Genomic DNA, 12,521 nt, shown 5'->3' with positions numbered 1-12,521 from the left:
GTTTTCTCTTCCCCCCTACCACTTCCTTTTTAATGTAAAGATTCATAAGATTCCAGATTAATAGGTTCTTATCAGTGCTTGTTATACTTTATCCTGACTGTGAGCCTTATTGTTCCTATATTTTTAGCTGTGGTCTGGAAATCCAAATCCTGATCTCAGTACTAACGAGCCTAAGCGCTTACAAAATCTGCTTTTTTCTACTAAAGCCCTTCCTTTGGCTGCTGTGATAAAAAAAAAATGGCACCCATGCCCCTAATGTTTTCAGTGTTTTGCTCTGAAATTCAAATTTCTTAACAGTGTTTTCTAGGTTACTTATTGTGCTATTTGTAATCTTCAGAAGGAAGTCCTTAGGTTGGACAAATCTTGTAGGCCTCTTCATCATATTCCCAGGTATATCCTCTGGGAATATCTAGACCTCTCTGTTTATGTTGATAAATAGCCAATTCAGTACCCTTCAGCAATGATTCTGCAGTATGCCTTTCCTCTTTCTCTGGTCGTTCCTGAGTGGCCTCTTTCTTATGACACCTGTGAATTCATTTCATCATTCTTTGTAGCATAAGAAGTTCCTTATTCTTGAGAGTGTTCAACTCCCATCTACAGAAAAAATTCATATGTATTACCTAACTTTAAAAGTTCAATGGTCCTTCTTTCCTTTTTTAATGTAACATTCTCCAACTGACTAATCTTTTAACAAAAGTTAGGATTCCCCTATAGCTCTTCAGGTCCTTTTTCTTCATTTCTTACTTGAAGTTCTTTGTATTCTTTTAAGAAGAACTTCCTTTTCTCCAGTAGCCTGAATAAGTAGAGCTTATTATCCCCATCTTAAAGAACCTTTACTTGACCCAGTCCTCTTCTTAAACTTTCATCTTATCTGTATCTCTTCTCTTTTTCACAGCCAGACTCTTAGTAAAGGTCATCTAAACTCCATCTCTTCATCTCCTGTTTACTTTCCAACCTTTTGCCATCTGGCTTTTTATCTCATAGGTCTATTGAAATTACTCTCTTTACAAAAGATCTCAACTGCTAAATGCAATGGCCTATTCATACTTCTTTTAATTACTCTCCCTACAGCTTTCAGTATTGTTGAATACCCCTGCTTTCTGGAGACTTTTTCCTCTCTTGTCTTCTGTGACAGACTTCTCTCGTAGTTCTCCTTCTCCCTGCCTGACCATTCTGTCTCAGTTTCCTTGTATAGACTGAGATCCTCCTCCTATTCATTAAGTGTGGACATCCTTTAAGGCACTATCCTCAATCCTGCTGGCCCTGCTCTCTTCTCTCTTATTGGTTCTGAAGAGTTTAGTAATTATCTCAGTGAAGAGACTTTCAAATCTATTTAGACATCCTATATGTCTCCTGAACTTCACTTCAGTATGATCAACTACTCTCTGGATATCTTTATCTGTATATCCTGATAACTGTCTACATCTCAAACTGAAGATGTTGGAAGTAGAACTACTCCTTTTCCTCCAAACCCCTCCCTTCTCTAGACTTCATCATTTCTATTGAAGACAACATCATCCTTCCAGTCACCCAGGTTTACAATCTTAGAGTCAACCATGACTTCTCTCTCCCTCACTTCCGGTATGTAGTTAGCTCCCAAGTGTTGTCAGTTGTAGCTACACAAAATGTCTGGCCATGGAAAAATTCCCATTTTTTCAACATGAACCTCTAGTCTAAGCCTTGCTCACCTCTTCTCTGGACAATTACAGTAGCCTCCTAATTGATCTTCCTGCTCTCAGTCTTTCCCCTCTCCAGTCCAGCCTCCACACAGTTGACAAAATCATCCTGCAATACAAATTGAATCTGGTTAGCTTAGGGCACAAAAATTTTCAGTGGTTCCCTTTTATCTCTAAGATGAAGTATAAAAGCCTCAGCCCAGCTTTAAAGCCTACTACAGTCTGTCAGGACCCTTTTCAATGTTTTCTCATATTATTATGCTTTACAAGACCGCTGTTTGAGTCCACCTGGACTACTGGCTGTTCCTTGACCTTGACATTTTGTCTCCTGACCCTGTCTTTGTACAGGTTACCCTCCATATCTGAAATGTATGTCTTCATCACTTGTGTCTCTTAAAATCCTTAGTTTGCTTCAAGACATTGCCCAAGTTCCACCTTTCCTGTTTCTACCTGTATCCCCTAAGGTTAATTTTGTTTTACTCTTTTGAATTACCTTGCATTTACTTATGTGTGTTTATATTGTTATACCTTCTCCCTCCCTGCCCAAGAATGTTAGCTTCTTAAAAGGAGAGACCATTTTCATTTTTGTATCCAGAGTGCCTAACTCAAGGCTCTTCATGTAGTTGTCACATAATAAATGTTCATTGAATTGAATTTCACCTTATATTCTCTAGGAATGAATATCATGTTGTTTTTCTTGCATATGTAGCTCTTCCTTGGTACTGGCAGAAATAATCATATTTTCTGCAAATCCCTAAACAATTCCTTCCCCTCCCTCTCTCCCTGCCTCATACTTGTTAGAGGAAAGATCATCAGTTGGTTGTTGGTAGCTCTTGTACTTAAATGCCTATTAATTATATGGGCAGTTCCTGAACAAGGCTGTTTCATATTGAATTATCCCCTTTTTTCTTTATGATATGAAGCTGACTTGCCTTGATTGGTGATTAGCACTTACTATCAAATCCTAATGGAAACAGAAATTGAATCATAAGCAAGGCTCTGTTTAATTGTCTAATTCTATACCTCCTTTCTACTTTTCTTGATAAAGGGCAGAACTTCCTTGTTTTTCTCAGGTCACTTCAGTTGATGTGATGTGCTATATTATGTGTAATACAAAGGTAATACAGTGGATAGAGTGGTGGGCTTGGAGATAGGAAGAACTGAGTTCAGATACTGCCCCAGATATTAACTTTGTGATCATGGGTGTGTCATTCAACCTCTCTTAGTCTTCCTTTCTTCATGTATAAAGTACGAAGAATGAATATGAAATCAATGACCTCTCGGGTCCCTTCTGAGTTGAAATTCGTGATTGTATGATTTCCTGAAGCTAAGGAATATGCACTATACTTAGGGAGATAAGACATAATAGATAATGTAGTATAATGCATATAAGTGTCATGTGAATTATACATGGAGTTTACCATAGGATTTATTTTCAAGGATGTAGTTCTTGGCTAGATTTTAAAACATCTTCATGGGTAGCAAAGAGCACATTTTAGGAAGGAGGAACATGTACATCACATTTAGAAAATAGACTCTACTGGCCAAAATAGAGATTTAATATTGAGGAGAACAGGAAATTAGGAAATGTGGCTTGAGTTCATATGATAGATGCATCACCTATGGCATATTAAAGGCAAATGGAGAGCCACTAAAGAATTTTGAGGGAGGCATGACAATGAAGAAAATTTTGTATCATGAAAATTATCTAGTAGCAGTGTGCTGATCGAATTGGAGTAGGGGGCATTATTAAAAAGTAAAGTTACCAATTAGAAGAGCGTTGTAATAATCTAGGTTTAAAGATACAAAAGCCCATACTCAGTATTGGCAGTGGGAAAGAGAATAAAATATAAGTCGAGATAGCACAAGTAGAAAATGTAGAGCATCTCATGATTTTTAGATGTGGGGGAGGGAGAGGAATAAAAAATGATTCTGAAATACCAGCCATTACATTGATAGAAACAAGAAAGCCAGAAGGACAAGCACTATGCAAATGTTATATTATATTATAGTTACTGTTGATAAATTGTGAAATACTAGATGTCTTACCAAAAAAAAAAATGTGTATTTTTTTTATCTGTAGGAGCTTATGGAAACACTTCCGTGCTGTTAGCCTTTGTTTATTTTTACTAGTGTTCCCTGCTTACATGGCTTACATGATATGCCAATTTTTCCACATGGATTTTTGGCTTCTTATCATTATCTCCAGTAGCATCCTCACTTCTCTTCAGGTAAGCCCAAGGATAGATTCATGTAACATTTTACTTGATTTTTTTCTCTTTTGGGATGAAAAATGAATTTCCTTTAGGTTAATTATTGTAGATTGTATAGTTATCATGTAAGTTACCATTCTTTTGCATTTTTGTCATTTTGATTACAATAATTGGGATATTTGATGTTAGTGTTCTGGTTCTACTGCCATTTGTATTCTTTTTAAGTAGCTTTCCTCCTCTTCTTACTTTCCCCCTCTATCCCCATTTCTGTTTTTCTAAATGGCATGATACAGAGCTATCATGTAAAATAGAGAACTAGATACTCTTGGAAAAATCAGTTTAATTTATTTTTTTCAGGATATTAGCAACAAATAGAACATTGCAAAAATACGTTTGTAATTAGAAACATTGCCGATTTTTAAGCACTTTGTGCTTCTAGGCTAATAGCATGTTAATATATGTTAAATGCAACCTTTTAAGCCATCTTTCAAGCTCAATTTGAACACTTACATGAGGGGAACTTCCCTAAACCGCACTGGGAGCTTCTCCTTTCTTTCTGCTAGTATGGTGACGTCCATCTACTACTAGTAGCTGATCAATGATTACTGACCTCCATCTCTAGGTTATACTCAGGGTACGGGTATCCTAAAGCAAATATGCAGAATTTCTAGCTGTCAGCAAAGACTAAGGAAAGAGTTCAGACCCATATAGGTGGGAATCAGAAATGCTGTGAAGAGGCTAAAATGAAATAGCCTTCATGCTCAAAGATTTGTTTGGCTTGACAGAGAAGAGGTGGAATGCAAAATCTTTATCTCCCATTTCACTTCTAAGATGTTCCGTATCTTTGTCAAGAAGATAGTGTAACACTCAAGTGACTTTCAAAAAAATAATATAAACCCCTTTATTTTGAATATTCTAACAGTTTGGTTTCCTTCCTCTTTCTATAAGAATAGAAGAAAAGATGATTAGAATTTTCATTTTATGTAGTTAGGAATGACGTAGGCCTCCTGAACTTGTCTTCTTAGTTGCCATGTTTTCCAGAAACATTGGACCCAGAGTATGCAGGAGGCTCTGAACATGTCATAGTTGAAGTTCACCCGAGCTGACATAATATGTTGTTTGCACCCCAAGCTGGACTCACTGTGTGTCCTTGGGAATCAAGACAGCACCAGTCAGTGTACACTAGACTGAGAAACTGCTTGTTGCAGCTGAGGTCTTTGTAGATCAGCAGACAATCCTAACTTCATGATCTAGCAGTTCCCATGGGAAAAGAATACTACTTTTTCCTCCTCTTTCTCTTCCCCTTCAGGGAGGGATCAGTCCTTTCTCCACCTCTACTCCTCTTTTCCTCCTCCCATGCCACTCCCATTTAGGAGGAAATTTCTGTCCCTCCTCCCTTTGTTGCAATATCATAAATATGCAGGCTTCTGTTTGGATCTCATTGCACCTGGAGTACCACATGCATGTTCATTTGTCTTGTAATAAATCCAATTGCAATACATGTCTCATGGACTTGTAATATATTTTTTTTTGGTTAACAGTTTACATTGCTGCAAGCTTAAGATTTATTGCCCTACTAAGATTTTCTTCCTTTGTATACACGTTTCATCAGCCAAATTGTTCTTTGAACCTTTTCCAGAGCTCCAGCAGATATGTGAATTTTGTTTTTCATGAGTAGATGCTAACCATAATGTTTTTACCTGATAGTTTATGTCCCAAATGGCTACACAATTTTATCATTTTATTATTTTTTTGCACGTAAGAATTTTCATGGTTATTCATGTTTTAAAGTCAGTCTAAGATGAATGAGCTGTAAATACAGAGGACCAAATCAACCTAGCAAAAACTTAAGAAACCTTATCATTGCCTTTTATCGTAAGATATCGCTCTTAAATTTGCCATAGATTTTTTTAAAATTCTGGATGACAGCTAACTGCTATTTGCATTTTTGTATGTATTTATTACTTGATGTAATAAAGTTTATTATTAAAAATTTTTATTTAAAAAAACTACCTTTTAAGCTTTTGAGGTTATAGTTTAGTGGTTTTGCTATACTTATTTAGTAGCCTTATTGTGGTACAGAGACCCATATTTACTGAAAGACAGTTTCTAGTACACTATAATATTTCTGTATATGAAATGTGTTACCAAATATCTTTTATGGTTGAACATTTCAAACGAATGGTCTCTTCCCTCAACCTTTTTTCTTTTCCTTACCACCTACTCCTTCCAAAACTGCTTACAATCTTTTATGTTAAATTTTGTTTTGACATAGGAGGTGAGTCTAAACAAATACACAAACCCACTAACAGAGTATATTTCCTGAAAACAGTTAAGAAAAGAAGCACAAGACAGTGGTGGTAGATATAACAAGTATTCTTTTGTAATTTGTTTGTTATAAGGAATGAGAAAGGTTTGTCCTTTAACTTTTAAGTTAGTACCAGCATTATCTGTTGTATTTTGCCAAGGTATTATTGTTGTTTAATATTGTCTTCATTTATATAGCTGTAGTCACTGTGTTGTATTATTCTTTTACATTTGCCTTCTTAACCATGTCACTTTATACCAGTCTTCCCTTATTACTTTCAGTTTTTTACATTTGTCATTCTTTGTGGTACAATAATATTCTCAAATATTAAAATTTCATAATTTATTTAGCTATTCTCCAATAACTGGACAAGTAGTCTCTAACTTTTTGCTTTGAATGTTTTTAAAAGACAGATCTTTACTTTTTAAAAGTATCTTACTGGATCAGAAAGTATGAGTAACTTTGTAACTTTTCTTGTATAATTCCAAGTTGTTTTCTAAAATGGTTAGGTTGATTCATCATTCTAAGACAGCAAATTAACCTTAAAAATTGATAAATATGTGCTCTGATTTTGCATCCCTAATGCTCCACTGAAACACCTATCTCAAAGATTACTACTAGTGACTATTTTCTTGTTGAGTCAAATGTTCTTTTACTTTTACCTTTCTGATGTTTTAACTCTGTTGACTTTTCTCCCTGGGCTTCTGTAAATACTACATTTACCTGGTTCTTCTCGCAACCCTGTGAACATTACTTCTCGGTCTTCTTCACTGGATTCTTTGTCATTCCTACTCTGTGTGTCTTCCCTGAGGTTCAGTAGTAATCTCTTTACACTCTTATTTAAAGAGCTCATCCATACTTGTGGCTTTTACCACAAGCCCACGATTCAGCCTCCCTTGATCTACATCTCAGAATACTCTACTTGAAGTTTTTCCGGCAAAGGGTGGCACTTTATGTTGTCTAACCGTGTTACTGTTTTTCTTGTCATCCTAACTGTGGATTAGTAGTAGGAGGAGGAGCTTTTTTTGGTAGCAGACCCTTCATACCTTTTTCTGTAACTGTGTTCTTTACTATATTAAGCACACATTACGCTAACTCAATAAATACTAGTTGGTTGATTAATTGGTACAGTCCACATATGTAACGCCAATGCGATACCCATAGCAGCTGCTATGAATATGCATATGTATTTCCAGGGTAAATTTGCAAAATATAATTAACTCTCTTCATTAAAGGCAAAACCAAAATATTTATTCACATACCAGCAAGCACAATTTACCATGGTAACAAAAATGTCTGTACTCATCACCAATCCAGGGAGCACTGACATCTTAAGCATTCTTTCTGTTAGGCCTCCCCACAAACAAGTTCCCCCAGGAAAATTCCTCCATCTGCCCACTCACACTAGCTTCTCTCCCTCAGCTCTGCCTTGTTCTCACTTCTGCTCTTTTTTTTCTTTTGGGCAATCTCCTCCAACAGTGGTCTCCATGTGACTCAAGTCTCAGTGTGACTCAGGATGCACCACAGCCGTGAGCTGGGCCAGAGCCCAAAGCAGTTCACCATAGGCCTATTAATGGACAGGAAAGATCTTCCTGTCCCATTAACATCATACCATATCACTCAAAATTAGTTGAAAAGACATCCTCTAGAGAATTTGGAATTATTTTTCTTGTTTTGAAGGTCTATGGAAACTTAAACCTTTGTTTAAATTTTTGCCTGCTAATTTTTCCTGTTATCTTACTATTCCTAACTATCCAAAGTCTTTGTGTTTAGCAAGAAACAGAATTTTGGGGAAATGATAATAAGCTATTAAGTTTCAGATAGTAAGCTACACATTTTTCCGTGTATAATTTTATTAACATGTATAATTTAACATCAAGAGCAGCACTTATTTTAAGTGACCTAGCTTTCCCTGACAAGATGAAATGTGGCAACCTACAAACAATAAGAAATATTGTTGCTTCTTTTTTGTATTCAGTGAACAAAATTTTTCAGTGTTTGTTTATTATACTTTGTACTTTCAGGTTCTGGGTACACTTTTTATTTATGTCTTATTTATGGTTGAAGAATTCAGAAAAGAGCCAGTGGATAACATGGATGATGTCATCTACTATGTGAATGGCACTTACCGTCTGCTGGAATTTCTTGTGGCACTCTGTGTTGTAGCATATGGTGTTTCAGAGACCATCTTTGGAGAATGGACTGTGATGGGCTCCATGATCATCTTTATTCATTCCTATTACAATGTGTGGCTTCGGGCCCAGCTGGGGTGGAAGAGCTTTCTTCTCCGCAGGGATGCTGTGAATAAAATAAAATCGCTGCCCATTGCTACAAAAGAGCAACTAGAGAAACACAATGATATTTGTGCCATCTGTTATCAGGTACCCAGCACAACATAAAAGTCTAAGTGGTTGGGGAAATGTGGTATAATTACTCTTGGGGTTTTTATTAAAATCCATTTAATTTAAATTCCCAAGAAGAAATGAATATCTCCTAAGCAACTAAATAACTTTAAGCACCTTAAACAACTTTTAGGAAATGTTTTGTCTTTTTAAAAATATTTAAAAGTTTAACATTTGGCCACTGTGATACTAATACATTGTTGTTATTGTTTTCAATACTTGTTGTGCACCCACAAATGAAGGAAAAACAGGTCAGATGTATATTATATTCACTCTTGAGTGCATATACTATAGATCAGGGATTGGGAACTTTGGAAAAATGGTGTTTGCCAAGGTTCTGACCCCCCTTTCCTTCTGGTGTGCTGGGGGGTGAGGAGATATGTAATTTCACAAGAGGGAGGTTAGTGAGAACATGCCAACTGCTGGTCCTTTTAGTGCGTAGTTGGTGACTCTCACAAGTTTTTTCCCTCCTAACTTTTCTCCCTTCAGGGAAGCGCATGATGCTAGCAGCCAATTTGCATGCCAGTGAAAATTGGCTTGTCTGCCATATTTGGCATATGTGCTGTAAGTTGCTGGCTCCTGCTGTAGATAAATTAAAAGTTAATGTTGAAATCAGCTTTGCAGTGGAAAACGGACTCACAACTTAGCTACGTAAACAACAGAGTACCTTATACACACAGCATTGCATCAGGGACAATAGTTGAGGTCACCAGTTGAGAATGGCTTATATTCCAAATTATTTTGCCCTTTCTAGTCTGCTAGTAGCATAAAGGGGAGGAGGTGGAAACAGGCATGCATGGCATAGGCTTTTTTTTTTTCCAAAGTTGTTTCTAAATATAATTAAAGTGTATTGGTCATTCAGTTTTTTCTAAGTAGAAACAACATGCCTCCTAGACCTTGAATATGTTTCTAAAATTGTATTTTTCAAAATGGCTTATTTGTTAGTAGTTATGGTTGAGGAGAAGGTGGTAGGAAATGTACAAAAAGTTATATATCAAAGATTTTAAATAGTTCTAGTTTTAACTTTCTTAGTTACTGGAAATAAGCTGCAATATCATGCACCAAACATTATTCCCTTCTGCACATATTAGGAAAATGCATGTTAAAAAGATGTGGTCCTTTGGCTGCAGAAGCCCTCTGTAGAAGTTCTTGACTTTCTGTTAGAACTGTTTAGATTTCCCCTTTTCTTGCTTGCCATTTTAATATTTCTTTTGTCGAGAGACTCAAATCAACTGCTGATAACACAAAAAGAGGATAAGCTACTGCTTAAGCTTCCTATTTGCTGCTTTTTGTATGACTGTGCTTTCAAGTAACTCCCAAGTGTTACCAGCTCTTGGTATAGAGGATTGCTTGAACTAGTTTTGGCACTTAAAAAAATATTATATTTCTCTTATATTTACAAAAAAGAAGAACAATGGGCAACTATTTAACAGCATAGATCACTACAGGTTTTCATTTCATACTTTCAACACTTTCTTCGAAAAGAATTAATATCCAGAGTAAATGGCTTTGTGTGTAGACAGAGCCTTGAAAACTATTCCATGGCATATACTATAGTCCTCATGAAATCCAACAAATCTACCAGTTTTTTCCCTAGTATTCTATTGCTATGATTATAGTTAAAAGGAAATTCCTTATACATGATCTTATCCCCATGGAAAAAATCCATCATTGTAAGTCTATTCTCAGTACTGTCATGGAAGTATGCAGATTATTTCTTTCTGATTTTTAAAAATATAATTTTATTGATGTGATACTGCTGAAATTATTTAGCCATTCAGCTATAGGCTAAGACAGAATTCATTTTAGAAAGCTTTAAAAAACATTTTAGTTCCATTCATTTTTGTTTCTGCATGCATCTAAAATTACTCTCTGAAGCTCTTTTATTGGTGTGGGGGGCCCTCTGGTGGTGAAAAGAGTACTTACATAAGAAGTATTCTATCCCAAGCCCTGGTACTCCACATTCTAATTCATTTTAATGATGTGGGAAGGGAAATTTTGGGATCAAAGAAACTTTGAAGCAGCACCAAAGAGTTAGAAGCTATGGACAATTATCTAATCTTTCCTTTCCCTCTCATTTAGGACATGAAATCTGCTGTGATAACACCATGCAGCCATTTCTTCCATGCAGGTTGCCTTAAGAAATGGTTGTATGTACAAGAGACTTGCCCTCTGTGCCACTGCCACCTTAAAAATTCCTCCCATCCTCCAGGATTAGGACCAGAACCAGCTCCACAGCCAAACCCTGGAATAGAGCAAAATATTGTGGTTCAAGAAGGAACTGACCCCTCAGTTCAGGAACACCCTGGAGGGGCTGGTTTGAAAGAAGACCCTAGAGACAGTAATGAACAATTGACCACAGTGATAGGTCACCAGGAGGGGACTTTTGAAACCCAGGCACATCTTCCAAACCTCCATGTTGAGGTGTGCTCTATTGTGGTCAACCAAGACGATATGAAGACAGAAGAACACCCTGGAGTTTTAGAGGGAGATTTAATTCAAGACAGAAGTCATGTCTAGATTTTAGGAACATGTGATCGTTATACAGCAAACAGAGACATTCCAGGGATCCAAGATAATCTTTTCTCAGTAGAGACCGCCTGCTTTTACAAACCCTAGGCATTGAGAGAGAGTTTTGGCAATCTATAATAATCAAAAAGTATATATGTGTCCCATGCTGGTATTTTGCCAAGGAAAATCAACCTCAGCTACTTGAGGAACTGCCATAGAATTGAGAGGATAAATCAGACAGAAAATTGAGTATTTTCTGAGGGCTAAGAAAAGGAAAATAAAATCATAAAGACAGTATGGGAAGAAGCTGAATGGACATTTTACTTTACATGGGGAAGATTAGTCTTTTTCCTGAGTATCAGAGAGTTATTTGCCCTTCCTCCTGTCCCCTTTTTTTCCTCAGTTAAATGGAACTCAGTCAGGTGATTATTGAATTTTGTATAGCACTGAAGCAAAATCAAAGATGTAAAAAGCGTTGATTGTATGGAAAAATTGAAGCACGCTAATACATCATATGTGCTTTAGGCGTTTGTGGGGGCGGGGTGGGCATGTGGGCATTGCAATTTGCATTCATGTAATCTGTGACTCTTGACCTTTATGATGGAGTCATTAATATTTTGATGTATATGAAACTTTTGTTAATATACTGTATACTGTGTTGCCTGTGTGAAGTAAACTAAAGCACTAATGAACACTTTGGAGTCCTACATAGTTTAGGGGCTTAAAGTGGGATGAGCTTTAGGGAACAGATAAAGGCCTTAGGTGTACTTTTCAATTCTGTGTAATGTTTAATTCTTGCAACAGAAATCAAAACAGTGTTAAATTCTGGCAATATTTGCACTTTGGGAATGAGTACATAATTAATTGTATGATCAAATGCCGCAAATGCCACTTTTAAAGCTGTTGATAGACTTTGCACCTTTTCTTTGACAAGGTTGTGTCATATTTAAATTTTTACATTCATCATGGCTTCTGGTAGAACTGGGGTGGGGGGGATTGGCAATTTTTTTATGTGAATTTTGATATGAAAAGAAACTAGTCATTTATTTATACAATAGGCTTGGCTCAAAAAAGTGTTTTTCAGAGTTGGTATTCCTAATGTGAGATGTGACATTATTTTATTTTTAGTAGCAAATTTGGATGTAGACTGACAGACATAGCTGAATGTCTTAATAAATTTAAATTTGAAGATTTTATGTTTTGCTCATGTGATTATTGCTGCAAAGCATTTTAGTGAGTTAGGTCTTTAAAAAATTCTCTGGTCTCAGAAATAAAATTGTTAGGATTTTATTTCTTCCACTTCTAAATATTTGCATGTTGACTCATTGTAATGATCATCTTCAAAATTCACCTAGCACTGATTTCCTCTCCGCCTCTCACCCCCCCCACACCACATCCCCACCCCCACCCC

The 12,521-nt window shown here is 36.4% G+C and overlaps 1 protein-coding gene across 1 annotated transcript in view; it reads left to right on the top strand.

The window, feature by feature from the left end:
* RNF145 (ring finger protein 145) overlaps positions 1-12,306 on the top strand; it is a 100,623-nt gene extending 88,317 nt beyond the window's left edge. The window contains exons 9-11 of the mRNA XM_036751812.1: positions 3,760-3,907; positions 8,222-8,578; positions 10,682-12,306. Of these exons, the coding sequence (XP_036607707.1) occupies positions 3,760-3,907; positions 8,222-8,578; positions 10,682-11,119 (943 nt within the window). The 3' untranslated portion in view covers positions 11,120-12,306. The remainder of the gene's footprint in view (positions 1-3,759; positions 3,908-8,221; positions 8,579-10,681) is intronic.
* The last annotated feature ends 215 nt before the right edge of the window (positions 12,307-12,521 follow it).

This window comes from Trichosurus vulpecula, chromosome 3 (genome assembly GCF_011100635.1).
Source record: "Trichosurus vulpecula isolate mTriVul1 chromosome 3, mTriVul1.pri, whole genome shotgun sequence".
Lineage (NCBI taxonomy): Eukaryota > Metazoa > Chordata > Mammalia > Diprotodontia > Phalangeridae > Trichosurus > Trichosurus vulpecula.
The sequence above is the reverse complement of the archived record's forward strand: the minus strand, read 5'-3'. Positions and strand labels throughout refer to the sequence as shown.